We start from the raw sequence: 23,254 nt of genomic DNA on the forward strand, positions 1-23,254 counted from the left end.
CCTTTGTGACCACTTTCTGCAGAGTCTTTACCATACATGGGTGTTGAATTTTGTTGAAACCTTTCTCTGCATCTATTGAGATGATCATATGGCTTTTAGTCTTCGGTTTGTTAATGTGATGTATAACATTGAAGAGTGTGGTGACATTTGTTAATGTGGCGTATAATATTGAAGAATCCTTGTATCCCTGGGATAAATCCCATTAGATTGTGATGTATGATCCTTTTAATGTATTGTTGGTTTCGGTTTGCTAGTATTTTGTTGAGTATTTTTGTGTCTGTGTTCACTGTCCATGGAAGTCTCTAGGCAGGAATACTGGAGTGGGTAGCCATTCCCTTCTCCAGGAGATCTTCCCGACCCAGGGATCAAACCAGGGTCTCCTGCATTGCAGGTGATGTGTTACCATCTGAGTCATCAGGGAAGCCCCTCATCAGTGATACTGGCCTGTAATTTTCTTTTGGTGGGGGTGGGGGTGGGGGATAGTGGTGATGTCCTTGTCTGCTTTTGGTATCAGGGTGATGGTGGCTTTGTAAAATGAGCTTGGGATGTGTTCCTTCCTCTGCAGTGTTTTGAACAAGTGTCAGAAGGGTAGGTGTTAACTCTTCTCTAAATACTTGATAGAATCGCCTGTGAAACCACCTGGTCCTGGACTTCTGTTAGATGGAAGTTTTTAAATCATGGTTTCAATATTAGTACTTGTAATTGGCCTATTCATATTTTCTATTTCTTTCTGGGTCAGTCTTGCAAGTTTTTATCTTTCTAAGAATTTATCCATTTCTTCTAGGTTGTCCATTTTACTGGCATATAGGTGTAGTAGTCTCTCATGATCTTCCATATTTCTGTGGTGTCCGTTTAAGTTCTCCTTTTTCATTTCTGCTTTTATTGATTTGAGCCCTCTGCCTTGTTTTCTTGATGAGTTTGGCTAAAATTTATCAATTTTGTTTATATTTTCAAAGAATCAGGTTTTAGTTTTATTGATATTTTTCTATTATCTGTTTCATTTATTTCTGTTCTTTATTATTTCTGGGCCTTTGGGCTAAGATCTACTGTATTTCTGCTCTGATCTTTATGATTTCTTTTTTTCTAACTTTGGGTCTGTTTGTTCTTTCTCTGGTCGCTTTGGGTATATGGATTTTTTTGTTCTTTCTCTAGTTGCTTTGGGTATAAGGGTAAGTTATTTGAGATTTTTCTTGTTTCCTCAGGTAAGACTTTACTACTATAAACTTCCCTCATAGAACTGCTTTTGCTGCATCCCAAAGGTTTTGCATTATCATATTTATGTTTTCATTTGTCTCAAGGTACCTTTTGATTTCCTCTTTGACTTCTGTGATCCACTGAGGGTTAACCTATCGTTAAGCCTCCAGGTTTTGTGTTTTTTATAGTTTTTTGCCTCTGTAATTGATTTCTAATCTCACAGCATTGTGGTTGGAAAAGATGCATGATGATATGATTTCGATTTTCTTAAGTTTACCAAGGCTTGATTTGTGACCTAAGATGTGACTCTGTGTTGGAGAATGTGTGATGTGCAGTTGAGAAGAGAGTGTGTTCTGCTGCTTTTTTTTTTTTTTTTTCTGCTGCTTTTTGGATGCAGTGTTCTATAAATACCAGTTCAGTCCATTTGGTCTACTGTGTCATTTAAAGCCTATGTTTCCTTATTGATTTTCTGTCTAGGTGTTCTGTCCAGAGAAGTCCCTCACTATTATTGTGTTACTGGCAAGTTCTCCTTTTGTGGCTGTTAGTGTTTGCCTTATGTATTGAGGTGCTCCTATGTTGGGTGCACAGATATTTACAGTTGTTACATCTTGTTGAATTGATCCCTTCATCATTATGTAGTGACCTTCCTTGTCTCTTGTCTGATACGAGTATTGCTGCTCCAGATTTTGATTTCCATTTGCGTGCAGTACCTTTTCTCATCCCCTCACTTTATATTTGTCCCTAGATCTGAAGTATGTCCCTTGTAGACAGCACATATACAGGTCTTGTTTTTATATCCATTCAGCCAGTCGATGTCTTTTGGTTAGAGCCTTTAATCTATTTACATGTAAGCTAATTATCGATATGTATGTTCTTATTGCCATTTTAATTGTTTTATTTTTGTAGGTATTATTCTCTTCTTTTGTAATGTTTTGATTTGATGTCTGTCTTTATTGTATTTGGATCGCCTTTTCTTTATTGCTTGTGTATTTGCTGTAGACTCTTGGCTTGTGGCTCCTGGGAGGTTCTGATATTGCAGGTCTGATATTTGTGTGCCGTTTTAAGTTGCTGGCCTCTGTTTTTCCCAGTGCATCTCCAGTGTCCTGCATTTCTAGTCTCATCTACTCACAGTTGCTGGCTTTGATATTGTATTTAATGTGTAGATGTTGAATTTACTTTATTTGCCGTTACTTTGGGTTTGCCTTTACTGATGAGCTTTCCCATTCGTAATTTTCTTGATTCTATTGTCGTTGTGGCCTTTTCTTTTCCACGTAGAGAAGTTCCTTTAGGATTTGTTTTAAGGCTCGTTTGGTGGTGCCGAATTCTCTTAGCTTTTGGTTGTCTGTAAAGCTTTTGATCTCTCCATCTAATCTGAATGATGAACCTTGCTGGATAGAGTATTTTTGGTTGTAGATTTTTTTTTTTTTCCTTTCCTCACTTTAAATATATTGTGCTACTCCCTTCTGGCTTGCAGAGTTTCTTCTGAAAAACCAACTGTTACCTTGTGGGGATTCCCTTATATGTTACTTGTTGCTTTTCTCTTGGGCTTTCAGTAATTTTTCCTTGTCTTTAATTTTTTTCAGTGTGATTAATATATGCCTCATCCTTTCCCTCCTTGGGTTTGTTTTGTATGAGACTCTGTGCTTCTTGGATTTGAGTGTTTCCTTTCTTGTGCTAGGGAAGTTTTCAGCTATTATGTCTTCAAATATTTTCTCAGGTCTGTTCATTCCCTTTTGGGACCCCTAAAATGCCATTGTTGGTGTGTTTAATGTTGTTCCAGAGGTCTCTAAGACTGTCCGCATTTCTTTTCATTGTTTTTTCTTTATTCTGTTACACTGCAGTGATTTCCAACACTCTGTTTCAGCTCAATTATTTGTTCTTCTGCCTCAGTTTTTCTGCTATTAATTCTTTCTAGTGTATTTTTCTTAAGTTTAAAAAATTTTTTAATTTTAAATTTTTTTGGCACAGCGTACTATTACAGAGGTACATTTTGTGGTCCTTTCTTTTTGCTTTTAATCTTTAAAGATTTTTTATTTAGTGTTATTTTTATACAATTTTAAAGGTTACTTTCCATTTACAGCTGGTCCTGGGGCTTGTTCAGGCTTCCTGGTGGGCAGGACTGGTGTGTGCCCACTGGCACGTGGAGCTGGGTCCTGTCCCGGTGGTGGGCAGAGCTGCGTCCAGTGGTGTGTTTAGAGGTGACGGAGCTCAGTACCGCTTTAGGCGGGCTGTTGACGTGTGGGACTGTGTTCATATGCTCCTGTTGGGCCTGAGGTGTTCCAGCACCGGCGCCTGTAGGTTACTGGGTAAGGCCAGGTCTTGATGCCAAAACGGCAGCCTCTGGGAGAGCTAACACTGGTCAGTATTCTCTCGGGCCTCTGCCATCAGCGTCCTGTCGGGCAGTCAGCCACAGCCGACCCTTGCCTTCCCAGGAGGCCCTCCAGGACTCATAGGTAGGTCCAGTCCCCGGTCCCGTGGAGTTCTTGCTTTGGGCTGGGTCTCGGTGTACGGGAAGCCCTGCGCGCCCTCCCAGGGTGGAGTCTCTGTTTTTCCCAGTCCTGCGGAGCCCCTGCACTCCAGCCCCGCCGGCCTTCAAAGCCAAATGCTCTGAGGGCTCTTCGTCCCCATGCCAGACCCTCAGGCTGGGGAGCCGGGCAGGCGCTCAGGACCCCCTGGTGGGAGACCTCTGTGATGTAATTGCTTTCCAAGCTGTCGGCCGCTCACCTGGTGGCTGTCGGATCTGATGGTGTCATGAAAGCACCCCTCCTACTATCTCGTGGCAGCTTCTTTGTCTTTGAATGTAAGATGTGGTTTTTTTTTTTTTTTGGTAGCTTCCTGTCTTTTTCTGCTGATGGTCGTTCAGCAGCTCATTGTGATTTTGCGGTTTTTGTGAGAGGAGGTGAGCTTGAGTCCTTCTGCTCTGCCGTCTTTGCCAATCGAGAGCCTTCCCTCAGTTTGAATGCTTGCCGTCTCTTCTGCCTGTGCTGGCCGTTCCCCCCTTGACACGGGGTGTGCAGGCGCAGAGGCCCTTGTGCACCATTGGGATGGCGTGGGCGGCACTTGGCGTCTGTTTGCAGGTCTCGTAGTGGCAGCTTTTGTCCAGGCCACTCCGGGGACAGCGGGAGCAGGGTTTGGAGCCTGCTCGTGGGTCTGCTTGGGAATTCCCTAGTAGCTCAGTTGGCAAAGAATCTGCCTGCAGTGCAGGACACCTGGGTCAGGAAGATCCCCTGGAGAAGGAAATGGCAACCCACTCCAGTATTCTTGCTTGGAGAATCCCATGGACGGAGGAGCCTGGCGGGCTACAGTCCATGGAGTCACAAGAGTCGGACACGACTTAGCGACTAAACCACCGCCGCCACGTGGGTCTCCTGGGGGCAGCTGCCATCTGTGTGCTCCCAGGACAGCGGGCACAGCGCTTGGCACCTGCTTGCGGGTCTTAGAGCGGCAACTCGCTCCCACCCCCAGAGCTCCTGCAGGCGGTGTCCTGTTGCCAAGCAGTCGCAGGGAAGCACACCCTTATGATGGTCTGGCCCCTCTCCCGGGGCTCCCCCCTTACCTCTCTGGCGGGCCCTTGCTGCTCCCGAGCACCCCCTCAGTTGCCACACCCCAGCCTCTTCAGGCCATCTTCATGTGGCCAGCCCCATCCTCTTCCTGGGTCTGACCTCTGAAACCTGAGCCAGCGCCCAGCCCCACCCGCACCAGCAGATGAGTGACTCGGGGGAGCTCTGGGCAGCGGGGCCCACCTCCCGTGCGGTTCCTTTCTGTGGTGCCTTCTGCAGACCGGTTGCCACGCTCTCCTCCCCGGCTCCGAAGCGCCCCCTCTGTCTAGCCTGATCTCCCCGCCAGTGAGAGGACTCCCCAGCTTGCAGGGACCTGTCCTCCTCCACAGCTCCCTCCCTGGGGCACGGGCCTTGTTCCGATTCCTTTCTTTGTCCTTGTGTCCTGCGTGGTTACACTGAGGTTTTCTTTCCCTTTGAGGAGTCTGTGGCCTTACGGCGGCATTCAGTAGGTGTTGTGCGTGAGCCGTTCCGCTTGCAAGTGTATTATTAGCATTTGGTGGGAGCAGGTGAGCGCCCCATCCTGGTCTCCTGCCATTGATCCCGTCCCTTTTGTTTGCTGCATCTCAACTGCTTCCCTGTAGGGAAAGCCTGTGGTCACAGGAGCAGAGCTGTTGTAGGAGGTGGATCGATACTTAGCGGGATGATAAATTGTCATCGGGAGCCTGGCAGTGTGTGCAGGTCATTGATGTGCCTCGTATCCCTCAAAGCCTGGGGTGACGCTTAGGTCATCAGAATAATCCTGAGATGCCTACAGCTCGAGAGTGTCCGACTTACTGGGGCCCCCGAAGGCAGGGGGCCGTGGAGACAGGCTTCCAAGAGCCAAGACAGACCTGACTCTGCAAACACACTGTTGTGTTTTTTCTTTCCCTCCCTTCTCAAAATCTTTAGTTTTGAGACAAGAGAGGAGTCTTACAGGTACTCATGGAAAAGCAGTACATGATCACAGTTGACGCGAAGACAGTCCAGTTGGAAAGTTTTTACACCTGTCAGCTAATGCTGAAGCTGAAGCTCTGAGTATGGCAGGCTGCAGGGCTCAGAGGAATGGTAGTTAGTATTCCTCCCCTTTTTCCTCTCCCTCTCCCAGCAGAATCCACGCCAGCCTCCTCATAGTCCTCCTCAAGGGCAGCCATGTCCTCACGGGCCCCAGAAAACGCTCCTTCCTCCGTGCCCCCACCCACGTGGCCGTGACCAGAGGCACGCTGGGCGTACATCAGGTCAAATGTGTGGTCCAGGCTGCAGCGACGGCCGTGGTGTCGCTCAGCAGGCACCCAGCTCACTGGACTTGGCCCACGCTTTTGGCGCTCACCCCTCCCGCCGCTGGGAACCTTCCGGCTCACTCCCTCTGGGTCCTGCAGCCCCAGTCACTGGAAATCATCTCGTGAAACTCATTCTTGGTGAATGGGGTGGCCTCCCCTGGTGGTGGGAGGGGTAGCAGGACTCCCCCCGCCGAGGCCCCCTGGCAAGGCCAGCATCCTGTCCCCACGTCCCCGTGAGTCCTTGCATTCGCTGGGACTCCCGGCGGCCCGGGACGGGAAGGAAGGGGCAGATGGCCTCAGGTCGCCGGTCACCAAGCCCCGCGCTCCTCCTGTGTGCAGCTCCCGTCTGGGGCGGCCCTGCGCTCCCGGCCTGTGTTCAGCCTCTCAGCGGCCCCGGGGACAGATGCCGCATCACCCTGCAGCGGAGTCAGCACCGCAGACTAGCGTCTCCAGGCCCCTCCTGGGTGTGGGGCCTGTCACCATGGCTCGGCAGGTGCTGGGACCCAGGGATGCGCTGTTTTGGCCGGCCCTGGATCCCATAGATCCTGTGTCTAAACAGCCTGGAGCGGGAAGAGAGTGGTTCCTGAGAACAGGCGGGTATCCGGGTAAGCAGGAGGAGGTGCCCTGCTGGCTCAAGGGTCTCCCACCTGGGTCCGTTCTCACAGTCGGCCTGGTAGCATCCACAGCTGGGTCTCAGCCTACATCTTCTCTGGGCCTGGAGCGCAGCCGTGTGAGCACCGCAGAGGATGTTAGCAAGGAGAGCCTGCGTGCTGTGTGCACCTCGTCTTGGTCATTCAGTCCAGCCGAGCCTCCGCTCCGTGCCAGGTCCCGTCAGTTAGCACCACACACGGTCCTTGCCTTCAGGGGCCGGAGATACAGGAGGCAGATAAGCCTGTGGTTGTAAGCTGTGACAAGTGCTGTAAGTGGGGGAGGTGTGGGGAGGAGATGACTTCAACAAGGCGGCCACAGTCAGGAGCAGAGCGAGCGAGCCACTCAGGGACAGTGGGGTGGATGGCAGAGCATTCCAGGCAGAAGAGCAGCTCATGCAAAGGTCCTGAGGCCAGGGATGCGTCCAGCAGAGTTGGAGGGGCAGCTTGTCGGGAAATAGCAGCGTGTGAGGATGCGGGGGCCACGGTGGGGACCTGGGATTTTACCGAGAGTGCTGAGACGTCCCTGGCGAGCTTAGAGCTGGGTGTGGTGTGATCCAGGTGATGCTTTTTAAAGGATGCCCTCTGGTCTCTGGGTGGACTCAGACCCGAGCAGGAGCAGAGGCTGGTGTGGGGGTTCTGTGAGTCAAGGTGGTGGGGAGGGTCAGACAGGGACTCGTGTAGGAGGTGGGGCCACACCTCGTGTGAACATGTGTGTGTGTGCGGGGTGGGGTGGGATTTGAGCACCAGGGAGCGTGTTTCGCAGGTTTGGGGGAACACTGAGAACTTTCTCAGACATGTCACAGTGGAGGGAACACTTTGGCTTCTGGGGATCTTGTAGCTGAGGTGAGGAGCCCAGGGTGGGGCACACAACCCCGGGGGCACCCCGGCTCCCAGGCCTGACCTCCCATGCTGCTGGCCCGGAGCTGAAGGGCAGCCCTGGGTACGTGTGGGCCCCGGGTGGACACTGTGGTCCCCTCTCTATGTCTGGGCCTCAGTATTCCTGTCTGTAAACTGGGGCCAGTGGGGGTCTCACTCCCTGGAATCCTGGGGCTTCGGGGCTGTTGCTAAAAGGCTGGCTCAGGTCCTGGCATCTCCTGAGAGGACGTGGGGCAGACAGGGAGGCAGCCGGCCTGGAAGGCACCCCTGCTCCCGGCTCTGCTCCACGGAGCCAGGCCGGCCGCCATCTGGGGGCCCTCTGGGTGTATCTGGGCACCTCAGGATCTTGGCCTGGGAGGGGGTTGGCGTCCGCGGGCAGGCATCCTCTGCCAAGCAGGAGTCAGCTCTGGGCCCCAGCCGCCCACTCAGTGCTGCCCTCTGAGAGGTCACCTGACCTCATTCTGTGGGCACATGTGGCCACTCTGTCGGGGTTTGCTGTGCTCTGGGGCACTTTTTCATCTTGGAGTCCCGCTCTGTCCTGCCCCTGACGTCCCCCCAGGGGCGTCTCCACCTGGATCCCTCCAGGGCGGTCCTGAGCACAGCACCCCAGGGCGGAAGCGGGCCCAGCCCAACCCCACGGCTCCCGGGCTGGCCGCCCCAGCATGGACCTGGGTCCGGGATGGAGGGAAGCAGGCCACACGGGGCCAGAAAGCCTGAGAGGGCTTAGAGTGTGTGTCCATGTGTCACCGCGTGGGGAGAGCAGGGCTGTCCACTCTCGGGCTGGCCCTGGGGCCAGGCCCTGTGGGCAGCAGCCTCCGAGCCCCCGCCCCCCGCAGGAGCAGGCACTGGTGACATCCTGGTCACACGGCTGGCATTCCGCCCCGGCGCTGTCTGTAAAGTGAGTCTAGGAGGACTTGGGTGCCCACATGGGTGTCCAGGCCCCAGCGTTCAAGACCACACTCTAGTGGGGCTCAGAAGCGCCTGGCTTCCTGGCTGGCTGGGGCGCCAGGCAGCGGTGCTCAGGGTCCGGGAGCAGGTGCGGCTGTGGGACAGCAGGAACTGAGGTCCAGCCTCACCGTGAGGGCCCCGAACCGCGTCCTTGGAGCCAGTCCCCCAGGCGCCTCCAGATCAGAGGCCACGTCCCTCTAAAGGCCCTGGCACACAGGGGCGTGGTGGATGGCATCACCCAGTTGCATGTGTGTGTGCTCAGTCGTGTCCAGCGCTGTGCAACCCCGCAGACTGTAGCCCTCCAGGCTCCTCTGAGCATAGGATTCTCCAGGCAAGAATACCGGAGTGGGCTGCCATTTCCTCCTGCAGGGGATCTTCCCGAGCCAGGGATTGACTCAGGTCTTCCGCGTCTCCTGCATTGGCAGGCAGATTCGTCACCACTGAGCCACCTGGGAAGCCCCGGTGCACGGCTGCATTTGGGAAAGTGTCCGGTGATTGAGGGGCAGAAGCGGGAATGAGGATTAAGCAGTCACACAAGGTGTGGGGACTGTCTGTGTGGTCTGGAATCGAGGGTTGGCAGTTCAAGCCTGGTTGGGGGTTGCCGCTGCTGAGCTCGTGAGGCCAGGTCAGCACAGCCTGTCGTCTGTGACACCCGGTCCCAGGGCCAGGCTCGAGGGTCAAGCTCTGTAAATAATTGCCAACAAGTGGGGGGCTCTCAGGAGGCCTGAAGAGGGCAGGCCTTGTCTTACAAAAGAGGAAACAGAGTTGGAGAGGAGAGCGGTGCCCCTGGGTGGGTGGTGGCGCGGGGCCACTGTGTATAGTCTGGCTGTGGGGTCCTGCATTCTCCCACTGCCGCGGACTGCACACGGACAGGCACACACCTCTGAGCCTGAGCTCTTCACCCGAGCCCCATGGCCCACGGTGGCTGGTTTGCACAGCAGTGTTCCTGGCGGGCCACCGGCTCACAGTCTGCCTGGAGCTTGGGGCCCAGAGCAGCAAGGCCAGGCCCAGCTCCAGTGACTTCCCCACCTGGCCTGGGAGCTGGGGACCTGCCCGGGCAACTCTGATCACGTCACTGTGGCTTCCCTGGTTCTTTGCCAGGAGAGGAGTGAGCAAGGGAGACAGCCGTGCACTTGGACTCTAATTTACAATCCACCGAAGCTGGAGCGCTGCCTTCCTTCATCAGGTCATTGTTGTTCAGTTACTCAGTTGTGTCCAACTCTTTGTGACCCCATGAACTGCAGCACGCCAGGCTTCCCTGTCCTTCACCAGCTCCTGGAGTTTGCTTAGACTCACGTCCATCGAGTCGGTGATGCCATCCAACCATCTCATCTTCTGTCACCCCCTTGTCCTCCTGCCCTCAATCTTTCCCAGCATCAGGGTCTCTTCCAATGGATCAGCTTTTCATTTCAGGTGGCCAAAGTATTGGAGCTTCAGCATCAGTCCCTCCAATGAATATTCAGGGTTGATTTCCTTTAGGATTGACTTGATTGATCTTCTTGCTGTCCAAGGGACTCTCAAGAGTCTTCGCCAACACCACACCAGTTCGAAAGCATCAGTTCTTTGATGCTCAGCCGTCTTTATGGTCCAACTCTCACATGCATACATGACTACTAGAAAAACCATAGCTTTGACTATACGGATCTTTGTGGGCAAAGCGATGTCTCTGCTTTTTAATACACTGTAGGTTTGTCATTGCTTTTCTTCCAAGGAGCAAGTGTCTTTTAATTTCATGGCTGCAGTCACCATCGCAGTGATTTTGGAGCCCAAGAAAATAAAGTCACCAGATCGTTGCTTCAGTATAATTGTGACTTGGAGTTGAGGAGGGGTCGGGGGAGTTACACACTTTTCAAAGTAAAAATGAAAAGGGTTTTTCTGGCCTTGTTACCAGCTGGAAGCACAGACTTCTGGGTTCAGGATGCTGAATGCAGTTTGCTTTTGGCTACTTCAAGGCCTAGGGTTTCCCTGCCTGTTGGCTGGGCCTCGTGTCCATAGCACCATAGTGGGGACTGGGGTCGTGTCATTGGCCAGACTTTATTAATTAAAGTGTTTTGGGATCCCCACCCTTGAGCCCGTGTCTGCTGGGGACCAGCAGAGATGGGCAGACCAGGGTACATGGGGCGCTCGCTGTGGCCCAGGAGCGTGGAGTCACCTATCGGGACCAGGGAGGCTCCGCTGGCTGCAGGTGTTCCGGCTGCTGCGGTTGAGGCAGATCCGGATTGCTTTAGTGTCCCGCTGTCGCCCAGGACTTGGTCTCAGCTTCCCACTGGGATTCAGACTTGAGCAGGTGTCCAGGGGGTGAGCCACAGGCCAGCTGGCCTCATTGCAGCTGGGTCCAGAGGCCCCTAGAGAGCCCTGGATTTGCAGAGCGTGTCTACACTGAGCGCTTGGGCTGTGACAGTGGCTCAGGGGGAGCTTTCCAAGGGCAAGGGGGATGAGGAGTGTGGCCGAGGCTGCTTGGAGCCCGGCTCAGGACAGGGCCCCGCTGGGAGCAGAGTGGGGGCGTGAGCCTCTGCCTGGGGTCTGTGGCTCCTTGGGGAAGTTTGCAAAAGTCCCCTGCACGAATATAAGTCTCCTTGGATAACGGGGTGGCAGCTGGGCTGGAACCGGACAGCCCACGTGGGAATCCTGGCTGCAGGAGTCAGGCAGCTGGGGCGCCTCTCTGAGCCTTGGCTTGCCCAGCTGCAGAATGGGGCCATGCAGCAGCATCCCTGAGCCGAGGAGTGTCTCCAGAGCACATGCTGCTTAGCACTGCCCCGCTGTCCTCTTTTTTATTAAGATTTATTTCTTTTTGGCTGTGCTGGGTCTTCGTTGCTGCGTAGGCTTTTCTCTAGTTGCAGCAAGCAGGAGCTCCTCTCCAGCTGCAGCGCGCCGGCTTCTCATCGCAGGGGCTTCTCGTTGCAGAGCACAGGCTCTGGGGCGCACCACCTTCAGCTGTGGCGGCTCGTGGGCTCAGTAGTTGCGGCTCCCGGGCTCTGGAGCACCCACTCAGTAGGGGTACACGGGCTTAGTTGCTCCCCAGCATGTGAGATCTTCCCAGATCAGGGATCCCATGTCTCCTGCATTGGCTGGGGGGTTCTTTACCCCTGAGACACCAGGGACGCGAGCCCACCTGCCCTCTTCTTAACCGGGCTGGGGACAGTGTGGCATGTTCTTGCAACCGCGGGAGATGATTCTAGGTCAAGGTCACCTGGGCAGGGTCCTATCCAGAGATGAACCTCAGGCTTTACCACCCCAGTCATCCTTTGGCCGTCAGATTGAGGGGCGGGGCTTGGTGTAGGCGTGGCAGGGGTGGCGAGGGCTGGGGCTGGGTTTGGGGGGCCCGGGGGGGGACCTGGGGCCTGGCCCCCTCTCACCTGTGGCCTCGTCCTTCCCCCTCCCCCCGCAGCAGGTCAGCTCAGCATGTCGGTCAGCGTCCACGAGACCCGCAAGTCGCGGGGCAGCACGGGCTCCATGAACATCACGCTGTTCCACAAGGCCTCGCACCCCGACTGCGTGCTGGCGCACCTCAACACGCTGCGCAAGCACCGCATGTTCACCGACGTGACGCTCTGGGCCGGCGACCGCGCCTTCCCCTGCCACCGCGCCGTGCTGGCCGCCTCCAGCCGCTACTTCGAGGCCATGTTCAGCCACGGCCTGCGGGAGAGCCACGACGACACGGTCAACTTCCAGGACAACCTGCACCCCGAGGTGCTGGAGCTGCTGCTGGACTTCGCCTACTCGTCGCGCATCGTCATCAACGAGGAGAACGCCGAGTCGCTGCTGGAGGCGGGCGACATGCTGCAGTTCCACGACGTGCGGGACGCGGCCGCTGAGTTCCTGGAGAAGAACCTGTTCCCGTCCAACTGCCTGGGCATGATGCTGCTGTCGGACGCCCACCAGTGTCGCCGGCTCTACGAGTTCTCCTGGCGCATGTGCCTGGTGCACTTCGAGGCTGTGCGCCAGAGTGACGACTTCAACAGCCTCTCCAAGGACACTCTGATGGACCTCGTCTCCAGCGACGAGCTGGAGGCGGAGGACGAGCGCGTGGTCTTCGAGGCCGTGCTGCAGTGGGTCCGGCACGACCTGGAGCAGCGCAAGGCCCACCTGCCCGAGCTCCTCCGCGGCGTGCGGCTGGCCCTGCTGCCCTCCGACTGCCTGAAGGAGGCCGTGTCCGGAGACGCCCTGCTCATGGCGGATGAGCGCACGCGGCTGCTGGTGGACGAGGCGCTGCGCTGCAAGGCCCGGATCCTGCAGAATGACGGCGTGGTCACCAGCCCTTGCGCCCGGCCACGCCGGGCCGGCCACACACTGCTCATCCTCGGGGGCCAGACCTTCATGTGCGACAAGATCTACCAGGTGGACCACAAGGCCAAGGAGATCATCCCGAAGGCGGACCTGCCCAGCCCCCGCAAGGAGTTCAGCGCCTCGGCCATCGGCTGCAAGGTCTACGTCACGGGGGGCCGGGGCTCCGAGAACGGGGTCTCCAAGGACGTGTGGGTGTACAACACGGTCCACGAGGAGTGGTCCAAGGCGGCGCCCATGCTGATCGCCCGCTTCGGCCACGGCTCCGCCGAGCTGGAGAACTGCCTCTACGTGGTCGGGGGCCACACGTCGCTGGCTGGCGTCTTCCCGGCCTCGCCGTCGGTCTCACTGAAGCAGGTGGAGAAGTACGACCCCGGGGCGAACAAGTGGACCATGGTGGCCCCGTTGAGGGACGGCGTCAGCAACGCCGCGGTGGTGAGCGCCAAGCTGAAGCTCTTCGTGTTCGGCGGCACCAGCATCCACCGGGACATGGTGTCCAAGGTCCAGTGCTATGACCCGTCAGAGAACCGGTGGAACATCAAGGCCGAGTGTCCGCAGCCCTGGCGCTACACCGCGGCCGCCGTGCTGGGCAGCCAGATCTTCATCATGGGCGGCGACACGGAGTTCACGGCCGCCTCCGCCTATCGCTTCGACTGCGAGAGCAACCAGTGGACGCGGATCGGGGACATGACCGCCAAGCGCATGTCCTGCCACGCGCTGGCGTCGGGCAACAAGCTCTACGTGGTGGGGGGCTACTTCGGCACCCAGCGGTGTAAGACCCTGGACTGCTACGACCCCACCTCGGACACGTGGAACTGCGTCACCACCGTGCCCTACTCGCTCATCCCCACGGCCTTCGTCAGCACCTGGAAGCACCTGCCCGCCTGAGGAGGCTGCGGAGCCAGCCAGGTGAGCCCCCACTCCCCCGCCTGAGCCCACTTGGGGCAAAGGCTGCATCTTGCAGGGGAGGCTGGACCAGTCAGGAAGCAGGTGACTGGGGGGCCTCTGGGACCCCTTTTTTCTACTCTGGAGCCAGAATCTAGCTCCCCCCCTTAGTTAATCTTGAGCAAAGCAGGTCACCGTTTTGCCAGATGGGGGCAACTGTCTTAGACTAGCTCCTGGGGCCTGGCTGCAGATCAGTCATCGCGGGGTCTGTGGACAATTCCTATGTGGTGTTTAGGCTAACTTTTGAAGTCTGAGGGCACAGTCTCTGTGCAAGGGCACCCTCAGGAAATGGGGGTCTCCAAGGACGTGTGGGTGTACAACGCTGTTGCAGACACCTGCTGTGAGATGAGGGTTCCCCAGAATCATCTTAGATCCAGCCCTGGAAGCGCTCATGAATGTGCTGAAGGTGTATATGCCCAGTTATGGTTTATTTACGGGGAAAGGATGCGGATTAAGAGGAGAGGGTGGAGATGCCTGGGGCAGAGCCCTGGACGGGGGTCCAGACGCAGAGCACCCCGTCCACGCCCCGTGTACTGACAGCATCCGTGAGTGACGGCACACGCACAGTACCGCCCACCAGGGGAGCTCACACAGCGCTGGTGTCCAGAGTTTTTATCAGGGCCCCACCGTGTGGGCGTGACTGTTTGATTGTCTACACAGTTACTCTCAAGTCAGCTGGTCCAGCGTGACCCAAAGCCCCCCTGGGTCACACAGACTTTCCTCTAAACAAAGACCCTCCTATCGGGTATGACACAGATCACCTCCCAGAAGCTAAGAGTGGACCTCTGGGGATTGAACTTGGGTCAATTACAGGCAGATTCTTGACCGTCTGAGCTACCAGGGAAGCCCCTCTGTTTGGGCAAGACCACTAATTCTGTCCTGTGCAAATGCTGAGCCCAGGCCTCAGCCTAGACCATTGGAGTCGGGGCCTCTGGGGCCCAGGGCTCAGAGCCGTGGTAGCTCTGGGCGAGTCCGGAGTGCAGTGAAGGTGAGCGCCCCACTGGGCGGGCCCATGACAGCAGGAGGGGGGTGGACGGGCGCTCAGCGGGGTGGGTACGAGCGCCGCGGGGCCGGGCACCACTGTGGGCATTTGGTGGGGCCATGGCACCGGGCCCGGTGGCCCTGCGCTGGGCCCGGCCCCTCTTGGCGGCAGCCGTGTGCTCCCCTGTGTGCAGGGGAGCCTCTCGTCTCTTCCTATCCCTCCATGAGATGGAGAGGAGGCCTTCCTCGGAGCATGGGAACAGCCCCCGGCAGGGCTGCCCCGGTTACCCCGGGTTACCACGCTCTCTGATCTCGGCAACATTGTTCCATGAAGTCACCGCGTGAAACAGGAAGGCCACAGTGGAGGCCAGGGGCGAGGTGACATGTTCAGGCGCTCCTTGTGGGCATCGCAGGGGCAGGGGGATAGCAGGAGGGGCTTGTCCAGGGTGCAGGACGGATGCAGTCAGGGGAAGAGGGCCAGCCTGTCCTGGCGGGGCCCTTTCTGACGGGTGGGAGAGGGCTTGCCTGCAGCCCACCGGGGTGATCCAACCGGCGCTGAGGTTGGATTTGGGTGTCCTGAGTCAGCCTGGCAGGGGCGCAGGGGCTGGGACGGCATGCAGGATGGATGCAGTCAGGGGAAGGGGGCCAGCCTGTCCTGGCTGGGCCCTTTCTGAGGGGTTGAGGAGGTGCTTTCCTACAGCCCCTGTGGGGTGACCCATGGCCAGCGCTGAGGTTGGATTCGGGTGTCCTGAGCCAGCCTGGCAGGGGCGCAGGGGCTGGGATGGGGTGTAGACTGGTGGGCGTTGGAGAAGGTCGTCCATGGTCAGGTCTTGACTCTTAGCTCGCCTCAGGTCTTCATCCCTTGGGGCAGTGAGGTCCCAGGACCCCAGGTGGACGGAAGGCAGAGGCGTTAATCCTGGGGGCACCAGGAAGCGCGGGGGAGTGTGGGATCAGATGCCAGGTCACGCCAGGGGCGCCTTGACGCCCCCCAGGCTGTCCTGGTCCCAGCGTCTCCCTGCCCACAGCCGCTGTACCATGCTCCTGCACATCGGAGGAGCCAGCCCTTGGCCCCGCGCTGTTGAAGCCACAGGAACCTCGTGGGGAGCCGGCCTGAGCTGAGAATTCCTCAATGGCCTGGCGACTGCTGACAAGAATGCTGAAAGCTCCACGCGGCGGAGGCAGTTGTACTTGGCTGGGTGGCTTCTGAATGGAATCTGATGTTTCAGCTGTTAGGTCAGATCCAGCCAGGCCTTCGAGGCCCTTAAAGGGCTCCATCCCCGGCAGGCAGGCAAGGCTGGCCCCCGTGAAGGCATCAGATCTGTACAGGGTGCGAGGCCTCGTAAATAACAGCCTGGGTGGGAACAGGCTTTGTTCTCCATTAAGGTTTCTCTGCTCTTTGTTGAATCTGCTGTCTTCTCTGGGAGAAAACTCTGGCCGGCCACAGACCTGGGTCCCCTGGGGAGTAGGCTTCAGAGGGAACGTTGGCGTCTCCTTGTTGGAAACCTGTGGTCGCCTGTGGGCCGTGACATCTCATCCCATCTCAGGCCGCCCAGGGCCAGGGGCTTGGACCTTGTCTGGTGTTGGCCTGTCCTCGGGACCCTGGAGGGCAGTTCCTCCCTGGAGGGTGCGGGGGAGGTCAGCAGGACCCCACGAGCCTTCAACTTTCCCAGGACTTTCCCCTGTTTCAGGGACTGGGGAAGGGAAGCAGGCGTGGGCCCTCAGCTCTGACTCTTGTTGACTGCTTGACCCCAGTTGCTTAACTTCCCTCAGCCTCAGCTTTCCCATCTGGGAAATGGGGATAAAAATAGTATTACTCAACAGTTGAGTAGAAGAGATCAAGTGAGGGGCCGGGTTCAGAGTCAGCTTTCCTCCGAGGCTGTGATGAGGCGGGGATGGTGGTGATGGTTTCGGAATGCTTTGGGCGGCCGTGGCCCCTGGATCGGGAAGCCCCTGGGCCAGCCCCTCCTTCTGGAAGGGTCCCTCCCGCATGGTCGGGATTGCCCTTTCTGCGCCCCTGGCTGAGTGACGCGCAGGCCTTCGGCGCTCCCCAGCCCGTGGCAGGGTGCTGTGGTCTTGGATGAGGACCCGGCAGGGGCGCTGGGGCAGAGGGTGACGCCTGGGTGTGCCCGGCCCGCCCTTGGCTCCGGGTGGATAGCACGGTTGTGGCAAGAGGGCCACCTGTGTCTGCTGCTGCCAGGACCCGTGCAGAAGGCCCCGGCTCAGGTCCTGAGGGTGGTCCTGGGCCGGGGGCGGGGGGTGGCAGGTGGACAGGGTGGGAGGGGCCCAGATAGCAGCGGTGGGTGAGGAGCTGGGCTCAAGCACCCTCGGCAAGGCTCACGGAGGTCAGGTTGAGCAGAGACTAGTGCCCCTGCTGCCCCTGCCCCCTCCAGCATGGAACCCCCCCTCCACCCAGCCTGGCTACCAGCTGGGAAGCCCCAGTGTCAGGGCCAGAGAAGAGGGTCTGTACCCAGCGTGTCCCGAGTGCACCCCTCCCTGGGCTGCTGTCCCAGACTCTCCTGTAGGCATCGGACCGGCCTGGGGTCCAGCCTGTAGTGCCTCTCTGGCCCCGAGCCAGAGACTCCAGGGACCACCAGCCGGAGAGCCCCTCCTCACAACCCCAGTGACTCCCCCGGTCACCCCCAAGTGTTCTGTTTCTCAGTCGTGAGCTAGCTCTGTCTCGGAAGCATTTGTTGGAGGTGCTGCTGGTACTGAGACCCGGGGTGGGAGGCTGGTGTCAGGCCACAGCTGGAGGGCCGGAGCAGGATCTGAGCCCTGGCCAGGCCCCAGGCCTGCAGGTGGCTCTGGAGACCCAGGCCCCGAGCATCCCCGTGTCTGTGCCCTGACACCAGTCGCTGCCCGCTGCAGCCCACACGAGTGCTGCCCGGCAGTGGGGGTGGGGCGCTCTTCGAAGCTGACCGCCGGCAAGATCTCCAGGGCCAGCCCTTGGCTCCCGGGTTGCAGTCTGATCCTTGTCTCTAGGTGACAGTGGCCAGGAGGCCCCTGGAGCTGGAGTGGGCGCCCATCTCTCTGGGCTGCCCGCCAAGTGTAGACCATGCATGGACATTCTTTTCTCTTGTTTTCTCTCCCTGAGCTCCCCATCCTGACCCTGCCTGCCTCTGGCCTGTGGTCTTTAGAGCATCAGGGCGGAGATGCAGGCTGCCAGGAGCTGTCTTCTCCTCCTGGGCACCGTGGGGGACCAGCCCCAGGGGGTGGGGGCACGCACTCCAGTCCTGCTCTGGGAGAGGCTGAGCCTGTGACCCCCCAACCTGAACTCCGGGGGCCCCGCCACCACAGGAGGGCGGATTCAGCACGACCTGTCCTGCCTTAAAGAGGTGGGGGCCAGGAGGAAACCACAGAGCTCCGGGTTCAGAGCTGGGCTGGTGCGTCCAGGAGGATGAAGCACCCCGCGTCCGTCCGTCCGTCTGCACAGTGTGGCCCAGTGCCAGCCGGGATGGCGTTGGTGGCTGCGGGCTGCCTGCCACGCCCCCAGTGGGTGACCCTCAGGACCATGAAGGGCGGTCACAGGCCTGGCGGGGCGGCTGTGCATGGTGGTGGGGTGACCACTGACCCCACAGCTGCTCTGCGGGGTGGACACGGGTCCTGTTGACTGGAAAAACAGTGCATAACCTAAGGGTTGAGAATTATGTTTTGTTCAGACAAAACTCAGGACTTAAGCCCAGAAAGCAGCATCTCAGCTCTGAGGGACCACTCTGAAGAGGTCAGAGCGGGGAGCCAGGGTATATAGGAGATTGTACAATTAAGACCAGGGAGTTGGAACATGAAAAGATAAACTGTTAATTAAAGAAAACCAGCAGCTCAGCTGGTAAAGAATCCATCTGCAATGTAGGAGGCCCCAGTTTGATTCCTGGGTCTGGAAGATCCCCTGGAGAAGGGACAGGCTACCCACTCCAGTATTTTGGGGCTTCCCTGCTGGCTCAGATAGTAAAGAATCTGCCTGCAATGCGGGAGACCTGGGTTCAATCCCTGGGTTGGGAAGATCCTCTGGAGGAAGACATGGCAACCCACTCCAGTATTCTTGCCTGGAGAATCCCATGGACAGAGGAGCCTGGCGGGCTGCAGTCCGTGGGGTCACAAAGAGTCGGACGTGACTAAGCACAGCACAGCACAGACATCACAAAACTTCTTTGTGTGGGATGATGCAGGGGTTCGGGCTCTGTGCACACACCCCTCTGATGCGCACCTCAGCTACTGGGGCCAGTGCCCTGTCCTTCTCTTCCTAGTCTCCTGCGGGTGCACCATCCGGGGAGGTGGTGATGGCTGAGGGCTGCAGCATTTTTCTTTACTGATGTGGCAGGCAACATTTTTTTTTTTTAATACAGTCCCATTTCACAGATAAGGAAACCAGGTCCCAGAGAGGCAGCTGCCAAAACTCCGGGGGCCCAGAGCAGGGTGGCCTGGGTGACCTGGGAGGGGGTGCAGGCCTGGGCAGTGCTGCTCCCCAGCAACTCTGCCTTCGGGGTGCCCCCTCCTCCTCCTCAGCATCTCAGGACAGCCTAGAGGGGCTCCCCCCGCCAGGTCAGAGCTTGGTCTGGGGCAGCAGTGGCACCCTGCCCCGAGGGGAAGTCCATGTCCGCCTTGTGTGCCGGGCGGGGGGGGGGGCCCAGGCCCCCGAGTTTTGGGTTCACCACCTTAGAGCACCTCTGGGTGTTCGGGGCCCGTGAGGAGCTCTGGCTAGTGAAGCCCTTGGAGGGATGGGGAGCTCTCACCAGCCCCACTGAGAAGACAGCAGTCGCCCTGCCCAGCGCCCCCTTCTGGGAGCTTGCTGACCCCTGAGCTGCAGCAGCTCCGGCAGGGCCGGAGTCTGCTTTCCAGAGCTGCGCGAGCGAGGGCTGCGTCCCATTGAAGGAGTAAGGTCCACAGGTCCCTGCGCTGGCTGGAATTGTGTTCATGATACTGTTACTTAAGCACGTACAGACTTAGGACTCGATGTCAGCTCCCTGCCCTTGTAGCTGACAGCTGTCCAGGTGAAAGACACCCGGAGCTGTAAGACTGAGGATGTGGTCGCTGGTGACTGAAGCTCTGCTGGAGGTGGTGTCGTCTCTGCCTCTCGGATGGCTGAGTGTGCGGGTTTACAGGGAGCGGGGGCCTCCGTCTTTTTCCTTTTGGAGTCCCCATGACGCCCCCTCCGGCAGCTGGGTGTCGTGAGGTGGGGGGCGTCATCTGTGTCCCCTGGCACAAACCTGCCCCCTTGGTTTAGGGCCATCTCTGAGCCCATGGCGCTCAGCCGGCCAAAGTAAGAGTGGCACCTGGCATGGAAATGGCTTGTGAACGGGTGTGGGCCGCTGGGGTGGGGAAGACCCTTGGCGAGGACTCCAGCCCTGTTCCCAGTGCTCCGGAGAGCCTGTTTTTGTTTTTAGTATCTATTTATGTATTTGGCTGCATGGGTCTTAGTTTCATGTTTACATCTGAGCCACCAAGGAAGCCCTCAGGTTCGGCACGTGGATCTTTCATCTTTGCTGCAGCATGCCAGCTCTTAGCTGCGGCATGCGGGATCTAGTTCCCTGACCAGAGATTGAACCCGGGCCCCCTGCATTGGACGCGTGGAGTCTTAGCAACTGGACCACCAGGGAAGTCCTCAGAGAGCCTGTTGTTAGAACAGAACCACATGGAGGGGGACAGCCCTGCGTCGCTGTCCCGAGTGTTCCCCACTCCGCACCCCCTCCAGCTCCTCCCTGGGCCTCCTGTGTCCTTTCTCCGCTAGGTGAGCAGCCCAGGAGCTGAGCTCCGGCCAGGGACCCACCTCCTGGACGGACACACGGCCACGGCCACATCTCTGCTTGGAGTCGGGCCCGATTACGCCGAGCTGTCGCTGTGGGTTGGGCTTTAGAAACCGACCGTACTGGCCAGTTGGGTTTTCTTCGTTGCTTCCAGGACGTTTTACACTAAACCTTTCACATGTGCTAGATGGCTCCATCCTTCTCTGGGAGGCAGGTCTCTCTCCTCGTTTTCCACAGGAAAACGTGAAGCTCAGAGCGGATGCCACACTGCGAGCCCGGCTCCGGAGTGTGGGCTCCGCAGCCATCTGACCTCGTTCACCGCTGCGTCCGTCCTGTGGGGTCAGGGTTGACAGGCCGTGTGGTGAGTATTTGTCGAGCGCAGGAATGAACGTGTTGACTGCTGCCCGCAGCTGTGCTGTCCTCCTGACGACGTGACTAACCGTGACCACGTCTGTGCACCTCCCGCCCCATTCTCTGACCACGTCCGCCCGCCCTCCCTTACGATTTCCACCTTGCTGGCCTACGTTCAAATTCTCAGAAGTGCAGGACTCCCACCCCAGGGTCTTTGCACACGCTACTTCTTCTGCCTGGACTGCTCTTTGCCTTTCGAGCTAACTCCTATCTGTCCTGCAGGTCTAAGGGTGTCCTTCCCACACCCTCTGCCAAAGTAAAAGTCCTTGTTTTAATCTCTAATTTTTTTCTTTTAGTATTTAAAGAATTTTTATTTTATATTGGAGTAGAGCTGATGAACAATCTTATGTTAGTTTCAGGTGTACAACAAAGTGATTCAGTTATATGTCTACTGTTACGTATTCTTTTTCATATTCTTTGCCCATTTAGGTTATTTTAGAATATTGAGCAGAGTTTCTTGTGCTATTCAGTAGATCCTTGTTGGTTATCTTTTAACTTTTTTTATTACCTTAAAAAAAAATCTTTTTATCGGAGGATAATTGCTTCCCAGCATTGCGCTGGTTTCTGCCATGCATTGTTTGTGCTGGGTCTTTGTTGCTGTGTGGGCTTATATCTAGTTTCGGGGAGTTGGGGCTGTTCTCTGTTATGGTGTGGGGGCTTCTCACTGCAGTGGCTTCTCTGTTGGGGAGCACAGGCCCCAGGACGTGCAGGCTCAGGGGCTGAGGCTCCCGGGCTTAGTTGCTCCGTGGTGTGTGGGGTCTTCTCAGACTGGGGATCGGACCTGAGTCTCCTGTATTGGCAGGCAGATTCTTTACCCCAGAGCCAGCAGGGAGCCCCTCGTTATCATTTTAAAATATAGCAGTGTGTACATGTCAGCCTCAAACTCCCAGTCTGTGCCAACACCCAGCTCTTCCCGTCTGGTATCCATAAATTCATTCTCTTAAGCCTGGGAGTCTGTTTCTATTCTGTAAATAGGTTCATTTGTATCATTTTTTCCTATCCATAAGTGATATCCTATGATACTTCCCTTTCTCTAACTTCACTTAGCATGAATCTTTAGGTGCATGCATGATGCTGCAAATGGCACTATTTCTTTTTTTTTAGTTCAGTCGCTCAGTCATGTCTGACTCTTTGCGACCCCATGGACTGCAGCATGCCAGGCTTCCCTGTCCATCACCAACTCCTGGAGCCTGGCTCAAACTCATGTCCACTGAGTTGGTGATGCCATCCAACCATCTCATCCTCTGTCGTCCCCTTCTCCTCCTGCCTTCAGTCTTTCCCAGCATCAGGGTCAGTGAGTCAGCTTTTCGTATCAGGTGGCCAAAGTATTGGAGCTTCAACATCAGTCCTTCCAATGAATATGCAGGACTGATCTCCTTTAGGATGGACTGGTTCGATCTCCTTGCAGTCCAAGGGACTCTCAAGTGTCTTCTTCAACAACACAGTTCAAAAGCATCAATTCTTCAGTGCTCAGCTTTCTTTATGGTCTAACTCTTACATCCTTACATGATTACTGGAAAAACCATAGCTTTGACTTTATGAAACTTTGTTGGCAAAGTAATGTCTTTGCTTTTTAATATGCTGTCTAGGTTTGTCATAGCTTTTCTTCTAAGGAGCAAGCGTCTTTTAATTTCATGGCTGCAGTCACAATCTGCAATGATTTTGAAGCCCGAGAAAATAAAGTCTCTCACTGTTTCCAATTGTTTCCACATCTATTTGCCATGAAGTGATGGGACCAGACGTCATGATCTTTGTTTTTTGAATATTGAGTTTTAAGACAGCTTTTTCACTCTCCTCTTTCACTTTCATCAAGAGGCTCTTCAGTTCCTCTTCCCTTTCTGCCATAAGGGTGGTGTCATCTGCATATCTGAGGTTATTGATATTTCTCCCGGCAATCTTGATTCCAGCTTGTGCTTCACCGAACCTGGCATTTCGCATGATATACTCTGCATATAAGTTAAATAAGCAGGGTGACAGTATACAACCTTGATGTACTCCTTTCCCAATTTGGAACCAGTCCATTGTTCCATGTCCAGTTCTAACTGTCACTTCTTGACCTGCATACAGATTTCTCAGGAGGCAGGTAAGGTGGTTTGCTATTCCCATCTCTTTAAGAATTTTCCAGAGTTTGTTGTGATCCACACAGTCAAAGGCTTTAGCATAGTCAATGAAGCAGATATTTTTCTGGAACTCTCTTACTTTTTCTCTGATCCAACGGACGTTGGCAATTTGATCTCTGGTTCCCTTGCCTTTTCTAAATCGAATTTGAACACCTGGAAGTTCTCAGTTCATGTACTATTGAAGCCTGGCTTGGAGAATTGGGAGCATTACTTTGCTAGCATGTGAGATCAGTGCAATTGTGTAGTAGTTTGAACATTCTTAGGCATTGCTTTTCTTTGGGATTGGAATGA

General features: G+C 56.2%; 1 protein-coding gene across 8 annotated transcripts in view; it reads left to right on the forward strand.

Annotated features, from left to right (window-relative positions):
* Positions 1-23,254, forward strand: part of KLHL25 (kelch like family member 25) — a 50,863-nt gene that overhangs the window by 22,660 nt on the left and 4,949 nt on the right. For 5 of the 8 annotated variants that reach the window (XM_043489923.1, XM_043489922.1, XM_043489924.1 and 2 more), the window contains one exon: positions 11,873-13,677. In XM_043489923.1, coding sequence (XP_043345858.1) covers positions 11,887-13,656 — 1,770 coding nt within the window. In that variant the 5' untranslated portion in view covers positions 11,873-11,886 and the 3' untranslated portion in view covers positions 13,657-13,677. The remainder of the gene's footprint in view (positions 1-11,872; positions 13,678-23,254) is intronic. The other 3 variants (XM_043489927.1, XM_043489925.1, XM_043489926.1) reach the window with 1 other exon arrangement.

This window comes from Cervus canadensis, chromosome 17 (genome assembly GCF_019320065.1).
Source record: "Cervus canadensis isolate Bull #8, Minnesota chromosome 17, ASM1932006v1, whole genome shotgun sequence".
NCBI classification, from domain to species: Eukaryota; Metazoa; Chordata; class Mammalia; order Artiodactyla; family Cervidae; genus Cervus; species Cervus canadensis.